This window comes from Dromiciops gliroides, chromosome 1, assembly GCF_019393635.1.
Source record: "Dromiciops gliroides isolate mDroGli1 chromosome 1, mDroGli1.pri, whole genome shotgun sequence".
Taxonomy (NCBI): Eukaryota; Metazoa; Chordata; class Mammalia; order Microbiotheria; family Microbiotheriidae; genus Dromiciops; species Dromiciops gliroides.
The window spans coordinates 619,842,011-619,854,964 of record NC_057861.1 but is presented as its reverse complement, the minus strand read 5'-3'; the positions used below and the strand labels follow the sequence as shown (position 1 = coordinate 619,854,964).

Sequence of the window (12,954 nt, the reverse complement as noted above, 5' to 3'; positions counted from 1 at the left end):
ATATGTGATATGATATATGATATGATATATCCTAGAAAATCCAATCATGTGGTGTGGAGTGTCCATTAGACAAGGATAGTAGAAATGGGTGTCCAGTTAGGGTGGCAGCAGCAAAGGGGAGAAAAGGTAATAAAGGGAGAGGGGAGGCAAATTTCTGAACTTGGGAAGCCAAGCTGACTCAGAGACTTTAAAGAACAGAAAGCCTAGCACCTTGAATTGGAAGTCAAAGGTCAGGTTACTATTTTCAAATGTAGTAAAGGGGAAAACTATGAGACTAATAGCAAGGTCCCCTGAATTGGTTCCAAGATGGAGCCAGAATCCCCAAGAAAGTGGCTCAAGCTCAGCAAGCCTAATGTCTAGGGCTGGATCTAAAGCATCTCCCTCCATATAACTTCTCTTCATTTAGGATATTGGCTCATCCTAAGTAATGTATCTTTTCCTCCTTGGATTACCCTCTCAGCACCAAGGAGGAAGAGATTGGACTGGCGGCCTTGGGTGTGGCCAAGAAGGAAGAGGATGACAGGACAGTTGTGATCCAAGGCTAGATATTTTGAGCTTGGCTGCCCAGAAGGTCAATTCCCTGTCTTTCATACGCTATAAACAACCCCTGACTGGATGCCTATTAGCACATGGACTATTGGTGAAATACACAGACCAGGAGGAAAGCAAGTCCTGTGTGAGTCACTTAAAATTCAATTACCTGGCCAGCCAACATTTCATACAGCAGCACTCCAAATGCCCACCAATCTACCGACTTCCCGTAAGGCTGATAGGCAATTATCTGGAAAACACAAAATGTGCCATCAGGATTATGAGCAGATTTGCGTCGCTCTGGGCAATACCACAAGATAAGTCTACTAATGATAAAGACCTGTACCCAGAATATGTGCTACATTTAACTCATATACACCCAGTCCCTTTCACAGTGTCACATGCCAAGACTGTGTTGACAGTTAGGAGAGGAGAATGTAGTTATTAAGCCTTTCCCTCCAAACCTCAAGCAAGGCAAGGAAATTTGGACACCTGGCAAAGACCCTTTGACCCCAATCTTGTCCTGTCCTCTCCCACCTCCCTCACAGACCCTCAATTCTACCTTTTAAAAGCCTTCCCTCCCCTCAAAACCAACTTCAGGTGCCATAAAGTCTTCCCTGATTCTCTGTGTTAGAAATAATCTCATCAGCTTCAAATGTCCTGATCATACTCTAAGCAGATCATGGTGATCTGTATGTGGTCATTTGTGAGAAACAAAATGCTACAGTGGATAGAGAGCTGGCTTTCAAGTCATGACACCAAGAGCTCATGTCCTCTCATTTCACATACCATGACCCCCTTTCTTCTACTCCTCTAAGTCACCACTTCTCAGGCCCTCTGGGCCTGATTTCTGTTGGCAGAGGAAGATTCCAATGAAATCCTAGATCTAAACACCATAAAATTTCAGTAGGGGCTTATCTCCTCCACTAAACTACAAGGGAATAGAGACTATGTAATTTTTGTCTTATTTCCCAAATGCCGAGCGTGCATAATGCCCATACAGAGCGAGCACCTAAACATTTACTGAACTGAATTAAATCAGCTGAATGGATTTGAATTGAGCTGAATTGTTGACAGGGGAAAAAATACTTGCCAAAGCTTTTCTCTCATTTGACTGTATTAGCTATGGCACATTCTTGTTATGGAAGAAGAAGTGGAGTTACATAAATCATAACCTTAGAAAGAAATAGAACTTTAAAGGAACAGGAGAGAAAATCAACAGAATAAATAATATTAATAAAACACAGGTCTGATCATGTGACACACACCCTCTCCCCCCCCCAAACTCTTCAGTGCCTCATATACTATATACTACTGCCTCATATAATATAAATTCATCAGCTTGGCACTTGTAGTTGTTCAGTCATTTCTGTCATGTCTGACTCTTTGATCCCACTTTTGTTTTTTCTTGGCAAAGATATTGGAGTGGTTTGTAATTTCCTTCTCCAGCCCATTTTACAGATGAGGAAACTGAAGTAAAAAGGGCTAATGGACTTGCCAAGGGTCACACAACTTGTATGTGTTCAAGGCCAGTTTTTGTTTTTTGTTTTTGTTTGTTTGTTTTTGCAGGGCAATGGGGGTTAAGTGACTTGCCCAGGGTCACACAGCTAGTAAGTGTCAAGTATCTGCGGCCGGATTTGAACTCAGATACTCCTGAATCCAGGGCCGGTGCTTTATCCACTGCGCCACCTAGCTGCGCCCCCAAGGCCAGTTTTGAACTCATGGAGATGAGTCTTCCTGACTCCAGGCCCAGCACTCTACCTCACTGTTCCACTTAAATGCCTCTTTAAGCCTCTGGCACTTAAAATCCTTCATAATGTGACTACCACCTACCTGTCTTGTTTTATTTCCCATTTCTCCCCTTTGAACAATACCTGTTCTATCAAATTAGCCTGTTAGCAATATGGCTAACATAGAGTCTATCTCTATGCCTTTGTATAAATGGGTTCACATGACCTAGCCATGCTCCATCCTCATCTATACCATATAGAATTGCTCACTTTCTTCCACACACAGTTCAGGTATATAGCTCTAAAAGGAAACCTTTTCTTATTGCTCTAGTCATTAACACCCTTCCTCTTCTGAAACAATTTCATATTACTTTGTATTTACTCATGCACATACTTCATCCCCTACTAGAAAGTAAGTTCTTTAAAAGCAGGAACTCTTTCCTTTTCTCTTAGAATCTCCAGTTCCAGCAGAAAGAGCGGGTGCTAATAAATATTTGTTGAAATGAATGACCATGTTCTCAAACATTTGTCTAACATTTAATAAACTGGTATTACTTGCTTTTACCCCCCAAAAGGTATTTTCCAGTAAAGCTGACTATGAAATGAATTTCTGCAAAGGCAATCTATTTTTCTATTTCCATTTTCCCATTCTCAAATTTTTAAAAAAAATCAACATGTTATCATTGGGTAAAAACAAAGAAAACATTACACTGAAATGAAAATGTTGCTGATTAAGGAGTCCTGGTAAACCTGAGCATACTGGACATTACACTGTAGCAAAAGACACTGTCTTCTGGGAGTTGGGGAAAGAAAGTGGAGTATAATGGAAAGATGGCTGGACTTAGAGCCAGAAAAGACTGGTTCAAATCCTGCCTCAGATACAAACTAGCTGTGTGATCATGATAAAGTCATCCATGTTTTTCATCTTTAAAATTGGGTGGGTGGGGGGTAGTATTACCCACCTTGCAAGATTAGTTTGAAGACCATGAGATCATTCATAAAGCCCTTTGCAAGCCCTGTTGCAGCTGTTTTAATTTAGTTTCTACCTAACTTTGACTTGTCCTGGTCTTATTCATGGCCCAAAATGGGCTGTGGCTAAATAATTCTAATGATGCTCATCAAAGCCCTGTGATTTAGAGAATGGGGTCTTCTTTAAAGAAGGGGAGAAGTTAAAGGATGAGAATCAGCAGATTGGCTTAATGATCCATTCATTCAAGATTTTCACCCCAAGGAATTCCCCTTCCAGATGTGCTTTTGACTCTCTCTAGGTTTCCCCATCATGACTTCGTTTTCTTCTAAGAACTTCAAATCTTCTCACCCTTAATTATCTTTCTGCCATACTGGTCCCTACTTCCATTGGCTCCCAGGGGCCTCCATTTTGGGAATAGGCCCAGGCTGGCCAGACTTCAATCCCCTTACAGCTATGCTTTTAACTTTATAGATTTTGACACAATTCCCCCAAGAAGGGACTACTTCCCTTTCAGCCCCCTGCCCCCACAACTTTTTAGCTTTCTTTCATGTGTTGTCTTCTCCCATTAGAATATAAACTCTTTGAGGGCTAAGATTTTCTTTATTTTTGCTTTTTTTTGTATCCCCAGGGTTTAACACAATGCCTGGTTCACAGTAAACACTTCTGCCAAGGGATGTTTAGATAATTAATAAATGCTTGTGAAATTGCATTAAATTCATATGTCTATGTAGAGGAGCTGTAATCACAGAATCTTATTATAAGAAGGGACTCTAAAAGTCATTAAGTCCAACCTCCTAGGAAATACAATTCCCATTTCAACATCAATTATAGCTAATAAGCTAGTCTTTGGGTGAACACTTCCATTGATAGGAAGCTCAAGACTTTGTTTTTCCTCTTTTTTTTTTTTGTAGGGCAATGAGAGTTAAGTGACTTTCCCAGGGTCACACAGATAGTAAGTATCAAGTGTCTGAGGCCAGATTTGAACTCAGGTCCTCCTGAATCCAGGGCCACTGCTTTATCCACTGTACCACCTAGCTGCCCTGAAGCTCAAGACTTTGGAAGGCAAATCATTTCCACTGGGGGAGGAAGGTAGCTCATAATCTTTATATTTAATAAAGATGTCCATTTGGAATAACACAAAATAAACTTTTTCCATCTACATGAAAAGTCTTCAGACACATAAACTTAGCCAAGTGGCACAGTGGATGGACTGTCAGCCATGGATTCAGGAAGACTTCCACTTCCTAGCTGTGTGACCCTGGGCAAGTCTTAACCCTGTGTACCATACTTTCTTCATTCATAAAATGAATTGGAGAAAGAAATAGCAAACCACTCCAGTATGTTTGCTAAGGAAACCCCAAATGGAATCACAAAAAGTGTGACATATCTGAACAACAATACCAATCATGTCCCACCCAAGTCTTCAGTTCCCTAAGCTTAACATATGCCTATTTCCTTCAGCCATTTATCAAAGGACAAGCTCCCTTGTCCTACACTTACATAATTTATTTTTTAAATCCTAAATGTAGAATTTTATATCCTTGAAAGAGAATGTTATTCTTGTTACAGCTCATTTTCCCCCTAGCATTCCAGGCTGTTAAGATAAATTTAAATCTTTATTCTATCACCCAACCTATCAATGACCTCTGAGGGCCCTTAAAGCTCTAAATTTATAATCTTGTGATCCTCTAAACCATCCCTCCCAGCTCCATGCGATCTATAAATTAGTTTTTTTAAAAAAACTTCTATTATTCTGGGAAGCTTGTATATAGTATATTTGTACTGTTAACATTTTTAAGGAGGATGAATTTTCACCTACAATGACATCATTGTACTTTCTTTTTTTCTGTACATTGTTTACCTTCTTATGTGTTATATTGTCCCTTACATACAGTGCTGCAGGATTCCAGCCCAACTGGCCATGTTTTGCCTAGCGAATTTTTACCTTGGCAGCACTTCATTCAAAACTAATACATTCATGTTTATATAATACTTTAGAGGGCAACTTGGTGGATAGAGTGCTGGGTTTGGAGTCAGTAAGACTCATCTCCATGAGTTCAAAACAGGCCTCAGAAACCTACAAGCTGTGTGACCTTGGGCAAGTCACTTAACCCTGTTTGCCTCAGTTCTCTCATATGTAAAATGAGCTAGAGAAGGAAATAGCAAACCACTCCAGTATTTTTGCCAAGAAAAACCTAGATGCAGTCACAAAGAGTCGGACATGACTTATCAGCTCAACAAAAACAACAAAACAGAGACAATAATAATAGCATCTATCTCCCACTGTTGTGAGGATCAAATGATATATTTGTAACGTGCTTTGTACAACTTAAAAGAATGATATAGACGTAAACCATGATGATGTTTTCATAGGGCATTTCATATTTAGCCAGAATTTTATATTGTTATCTTATTTTTAAGCATTTAATTTTTGCAAGGTTCTATGCTTGGTTCTGGGGAAGACAAAGGATAAGTAAAACATGGTTCTTGCCCTCAAGGAGTTTATGATCTGGTAGGAGATGTATATGGTTATACAAGTAAAAGACAAAGAAGAATGTAAGGACAGATTGTTGCGGGGCAGCTAGGTAGTGCAGTGGATAAAGCACCGGCCTTGGATTCAGAAGGACCTGAGTTAAAATCTGACCTCAGACACTTGACACTTACTAGCTATGTGACCCTGGGCAAGTCACTTAACCCTCATTGGCCCACAAAAAATACAAAAAACAAAACAGATTGTTGTTGTTGAGTCATTTCAGTCATTTATAACTCTTCATGAACATATTTGGAGTTTTCTTGGCAAAGATAATGTAGTGGTTTGCCATTTCCTTCTCCAGCTCATTTTACAGATGAGGAAAGTAAGGCAAAAGGGTCAAGTGACTTTGCCTAGGGTCACACAGCTAGTGTCTGGAGATGCATTTGAAATGAAGTTCTCCTGACTCATGGTCTGGAGCTCTATCTCCTTCACCACTTAGTTACCCTGTAAGAATAGAAGAGGGGATCAAATGAGGCAGATATCATTGTCAGATGGAAGGATTAAGGATGGTTTAAAGAAAGAGATAGAATCTGAGCAGGGACTTGGAAGATATGTCAGCAGACAGACTGAGATGGGGGCAAGTACAGCATTCCTTTTATATGGAATGGAGTGAACAAAGATACGAAATCAAGAAATCAGTGATCATATTAAATAGTAATCAGACCAAGTTAGTTGTACTTCTGCTTTTGATTTTTGATACTATAAGGTCAAGCACTGGGCACTGACTCCAAACTTCCTGACTTTACAATGTTGCCTGAGCTTAGCCATCCTAATACCTTTGTGTTTAATTTTTATGGGAATCGGTGTTTAGGAGGGAACCCTTTGAATTTAATGGATACAGGGAGATGTTGGTACGTGTATCCCTCAATTTAGAAAATAGGTGCATTACTGACATACTGTGTATAATTTTGTGATATTTTGGATAATGATGGCTATTTTTCCTTTGACTTTCATTAAAAAAAAATGTTGGTTTTGGGTAATTGGGAGGAAAATAGTTTCCACAACTGAAAAGTTTAGGCAGAAAGAGGGTTAAAGTTAGGCCTTGATTCTAAGGTATGCTAGCTAGTGTACAATAGACATGCTGTGCCTGCTGGGCTTATAGCCCTTACCAACCATCCACTATAAAGCTGGACTAGCTCTTCAAAGGATTAAAATAAAAGCTTTGCTAGCATGAACTCTGGCAATCTCTCTGGCTACCATTCTGAAGGGCCTTTTTAGTGGGGCATCACTTGAGATGGGAAAAGGAGACTCGGTGGGGAGCTGAAAAATTCATAACTATAAAAGATAGGGTAATGTGTGGGGGAAAAATATCTCAGCTTTTTAAAGTTCACAGAGTTACAGAATCTTGAAGCTGGAAGGAACCTCAGAACAGAGAATAGAGAATTCTGGAGCTGAGAAGGACATTAGAGCATAGAATATTAAAGCAAGAAGAGACTTTAGAACTTGGAACATGGTATATGTGAGCTGGGAAGGACCTTAGCACATAAAATGTTAGAGCTAGAAGGGATTTCAGAGATCATAGCATCTCAAAAGTAAGACTGATCAAGTCCTCTGAGCCTCAATTTGTCTCATGCATGAAATGGGGACACCTGAATAGCCTATTTATACATTGTTGCTGTGAGGGACAAATAAGATAATCTGTACAAAGCATGGAAGGGATTCTTAACCAGTGGTCCATGGAATCCTAGGGACTTGTAACTAGATTTCAGAGGCTCTATTTATTTGTATGAGAAAAATATACATCATTGTAGTGGTTTAGACATTTTGCAGTTGTGTCCAACTCTTCCTAACCTCATTTGGGGTTTTCTTGGCAAAGATAATCGAGTGGTTTGCCATTTTCTTCTCAAACACATTTTATAGATGAGGAAATTTGCCCAGAGTCACATAGCTAGTAAGTGTCTGCAGTTAGATTTGAACTCATGAAGGTGAGTCTTCCTGACTACAGTGCCAGAGCTTTAACCACTGTGTCACTTAGCTGCCCCCAAATAAATACAAAGTAAATAATACAAATAAAACAAAATACATAGTTTTACAAAGAAAAATTTTTTTTAAATATACATGCATATTACATATTACTGGAATATATATTTAATATGAAGATATATTTGAAATATACATGTGTAATATACACATATATTTGAAATGCATGTAATATGCATGTATATATATATTTGAAAATGTAATACGCACATATATTTCAACATAATTGATTTCCTTTGTAATCTTATGTATTTTGTTTTATACATATAAAAATTATTCCAAAAAGAGGTCCACAGTCTTCGGACTGTCAGAGGGGTCCAGGTCAAAAAAAGGGTTAGGAACCCCTGATCTAGACCAACCACCTCATTGTATAGATAAGGAAACCATGGTTCAAGGTCACATAGTTAGTGGGAGAGTTGTAAGGGGAACCTAAGTCTTCTGATTATCCTTTTCCTATTACACTTAGGGAATTACTCAGAGTACAGAGGGACCTTGTGGCATCCATTGCAAACTTTATTGTCTACTTTCTCCATTTCTGGGGCAAATTCCAGAAACTCTAGACCTCTTCTGGGCCTATGAATAAACAATGATTGGCCTAGTACATGACCCAGCTTGACAACTTTGCATTTTCAGAAAAAATGAGTCCTCTCCCTCCTGCTATGAGGCTACCTTTTTATCTATAACTAGTACAGTCCTACCATGACCTGCAGACCCAAGAGTTTGGGCTATTTTAGAGGAACATTAATCTTTCAAAGCTTCATGGCCAAATGCCAACAGGCTATCAATCTTAATCTAGACAGTGGCCAGAGTGAATAAAATACATCATCTGAACTAATAGGATGTCAAATACATTCCCAGGTACCATAAATCACAACTGAGTTTAGAATTGCGATAACTAATTCAACACCTTCAAAAAGGCAATTTGTATCCTAGGGATCTTTTCATCTTCAGGTGCTGCAGTTTCACCAGAAGAGGTGAAATTTAAGAAGCTGAAATGAATATGTTTTATAATGTAATAACTCCATGTTTGTGAGAAATGTCAACATCAAAAAAACTATAGAACTTGGACAAATACTGTTATATCTATGACAAAAAGGCCGCTCATTGTGTGTGTTCTCATGTGTATTGGAACATTAAGTCTTCATGAGATTTAGTTGATTGGCATCAAGCTAAAAAAGTGTGATGACTTCCTATTGGGGAGGTATAGAGGCGAGTCCAGTATTGGATGAGTGGCTGGGCTAAATGAACACTAAGATCCCTTCCAATAGCAAGATTCTAGGATTCCTATATTTTAAGTTTGTCTGATTCTGAGTCAGATTCCTTGAATCTATGATAAGACATGTGACGTCTGATACTAGGTTGTTTATATTGCCTATGACAACACTGAGCTTATCCCTAAAAGTCAAAAGAATGGCAACTCAGAAAGTATGGATTCTCTCTTCAGTTATAATCTAGGATATACAAAGTACCTATTTCAGACTTTAGCCAATGTCCTTCCCTTTAGTCTCCAAAAGCACTTAGTTCCCCTTACCTTCCTATTCTCCTTCCCTGCTATCCCTTTTACCAACATACATTCACCCAGAAGAAGTATCTGTATTCTAGTTCTTTTCTAAGCATCAATGATTGGGTTTTTTTCCTAAAGAAAACTGTCAATGCACCAATTTCTAATGGGTGAGTTATTGGGAAAACTTGCTTGCAGTTCACCACAACCTAGGGAAAATGTGCTACAGCCATTTTGGTTCATTTAAATCTTAGTCACAGGAAGAAAATATCAGGCTTCTTATGGCAGACTCAGATGCAGGTTCAACATACCTATCAGCCCACAAACCATATTGCTACCCAGTCAAGTTTCACTAGCTCATCCCACACATTCCAATTTCATAATTATGAGATTATGAGGCATCAGATGGCCATGGACAGCAGCAGCTTGAAAAAGGACCTTATTGATGCTTGGATCATAACTTCAAGTTTTGCTTAAATTCCTACTTTTCCAAACTTTGATGTGTGTTGGACACTGGGTCTTGTATCTCTGCCAAACTGACTTATGTGGCTACCTGTACTTAGAGCCTAAAGGGAAGGTTTCATATTGATTGCAAGCCTGAAAGACCAGGAAGAGATTGTGGCGGCATGGAAAGTCCAGTAAATTTGGAATCAGAAGACTTGAATTTGAGGCCTGCTTCTGACATTGACTAGACTGAGTTTTTTGGGCAAGTCTCTTTACCCATCTGACCTTCGGTTTCCTTACTTGTAAAATGGTTATAAAAATGCATCTTCTACCAATCTCACAGGATTGTTCTGAAGACCAAGTGAGATCACGAGTGAAAATTACTCTGTATATGATAAAGCACTATATTAATACAAACTGCTTTTAAGCTTGTACTAGCAGACACCCCCAAATACTCTGTCTATTGTGACTACCAGGGCATGCAATATCCACTTGGTCCACTCTGCTTACTTTTCCCTTGCAACTACAGGAATAGAAGTGGGTTTCAAAAGGCCAGCAATTATGTTTGTTTGTTTGTTTTTTTGTTTTGTTTTTTTAGTGAGGCAATTGGGGTTAAGTGACTTGCCCAGGGTCACACAGCTAGTAAGTATTAAGTGTGTGAGGCCGGATTTGAACTCAGGTACTCCTGACTCCAGGGCCGGTGCTCTATCCACTGCACCACCTAGCCGCCCCCGGGGCCAGCAATTATGAGAAAGCAGACAAAAATACAAAACAAACTTATAGAGGATTATAGCTTTGTGATATCCTCTTTGTGTGGCCATGAAATAACTGGTGCCTGGCTGCTTGACTTGGATAGCTCCAGTTCCCATCTTACTAGAAAGGAGTCCTGGATCTACATGGTGGCAAGCTGCCATCTTGCTTGAGATCAACCCATCTCTTTATCTACTGGTTCAACTGAACCCCTAATAGTAATAATAATGATGATGACAGCAAAAGTCACTCGATATGATATAGTATGTGAAGGTTTGCAAAGTGCTTTACATGTTATCATATTTGATCTTCACAAGAACCCTGAGAGATAGAGTTATTATTACTATTTTATTACTATATCATCACCCCTATGTTTACAAAGGAGGAAATTGAGGCTGAAAGAAGTTAGATCACTTGTCCAGGCTCACAGAGCTAGTAAGTGTGTAAGGCAGTATTTGAAGTCAAAATCTTTCTCATTACAAGTGTTCTTTATCCCAGGCAATTGCTTTTATCCCAGAGCAACTGTCCTTTATCCCAGGAAGCCTACCACTACAACCCAGTCCTTCCACATGTTTTCAGGGATTTTAGAAGACTTTATAAGTAAGTCTTCACCCACTTCTCAGGAATAGTCGACTGATGTCTCCCTTCCACCCCAAGGAATGATAGGTATACCTTTCCCTCATCATGGAAAACTTGGAGGGTTTTAATAATACACGGCAATAATACATGGCTGATACATAGTCATATACCCACATCCGACCTTCACTCAAGGTATGGGATTTCCTCCAAAAAGTTCAGAGACTGGACACATTTCTAATTAACTTGCTCAGCAGTTCAGTCCATCAGGATTGCCTTCTGTTGCTACTAGCCTTACCTCAGGAGCAATGTAGTCTGGAGTGCCACAGAACGTCTTAGTGGTCACCCCATCCCAGATGTTCTCCTTGCACATGCCAAAGTCAGCAATCTTGATGTGGCCTTCTGAATCCAACATGACGTTGTCAAGTTTTAGATCTCTGCAACAGAATTACGAAAGGGGATTTGTATTCAATCTTTCAGTGGAAGTATGATTTCATCAATGTGAGTATTCCCTTCATTGGTGCAGAAATGGGCATGCATCAGCGCTTTTGGTTTGGTTTGATTTGACTTTGTCGTCAAAAGAATTTTAAAGCTTCCCTTTATGTTTTAAGAAAACCCTCCATTTGGAAAAAAGATACTCAAAGGAAAAACTTACTAATGGTCATAATATCAGAGTGTTAGAGATGGAGGCGATATTAGATATCATGTAATCTAACCCCATTTTAGAGTTAAGGAAACTGAGGCCAAGATATGTTAACTGACTTACCCAGGTTCATAGAGGTGGAAAATGGCAGAGCTGGGACTCGAACCCAATTCTCCACCCTCCAAAGTCAAAACTTCTTCCATTACACCAGGGCAGATATTTATACAAATTGAACCTTACTATCCTGCTCTCCTGGGCCCAACAATGTACTCTGACTGGCCTGTTAAGGAAGAAAATCTCTAGAATCTGCTCCTGTCATAGGGGAAGCTAAAATCTCCAGGCCCTAGGGAGGACAGCTCTAAATGGATTTCTGACACCTTAAATGGTGACAAGCAGGACTGAAGAACTGAGGGCATGATTTGGAAAACCATTCATTTCATTTCATAACATTGCTATCATAGCTCCCTTATAATTATTTTTATTTTATTTTCTAAGATATACTATATATATATATATACATATGCACACACATATTCATATATATATACAAATACACACACACATATATATATTGTGTATACATATATGTACACACACATACACATATATACACACAGAACTAGGTAGTACAGTAGATGGAGTACCAGGTTCTGAGTAAGTCACTTAACCCTGTTTGCCTTAGTTTCCTCAATCTGTAAAATGAGCTGGAGAAGGAAATGGCAAACTATTCTAAAAACCTCGAACTGGGTCATAGAGGGTTGGACATGACTGAAAAAAAAGACTGAACAACAAAGTATGTATGTATGTATGTATGTATGTATGTATGTATGTATGTGTGTATCGATGGATGGATGGATAGATGGATGGATGGATGGATGGATGGATGGATGAATGTATAACCTTCCCATAACCCCAAGTAAGCCTTCCCTTTTCACAAAGAAAAAACAATTAAGCAAATTAAAATAATAGTGACCATGTCTAATAGCATATATAACATGCCATGCCCCATAGTTTGTCATGACTCCAATGAAAGGAGGAAGATATATTTTCTCATTGCTTCCTTACGACCAAGTTGAGCCATTAAATTTCATGATATTTGGTTTTATTTTTATCATTCTTTTCATTTAAATTGTTATAATAACTCCATTTTATAATCCTTTAGAGTTTTAAAGCACTTTCTTTACAATGACCCTACAAGCTAGGTCATCATAGCTTTAATATAACGTATAAGACAAGGATTATGCCTGAATCAAAGACTAAAGGGTCTCCATCATCTCTTATTCTTGGGCTCTCTTC

At 39.0% G+C, this 12,954-nt stretch overlaps 1 protein-coding gene across 2 annotated transcripts in view; it reads right to left on the bottom strand.

Moving 5' to 3' along the window:
- Positions 1 to 12,954, bottom strand: part of PRKCB (protein kinase C beta) — a 674,437-nt gene that overhangs the window by 124,818 nt on the left and 536,665 nt on the right. For both annotated transcript variants that reach the window (XM_043975695.1, XM_043975696.1), the window contains exons 13-14: positions 11,314 to 11,452; positions 701 to 781 (exon numbers count right to left, since the gene is read on the bottom strand). In XM_043975695.1, the coding sequence (XP_043831630.1) occupies positions 701 to 781; positions 11,314 to 11,452 (220 nt within the window). The remainder of the gene's footprint in view (positions 1 to 700; positions 782 to 11,313; positions 11,453 to 12,954) is intronic.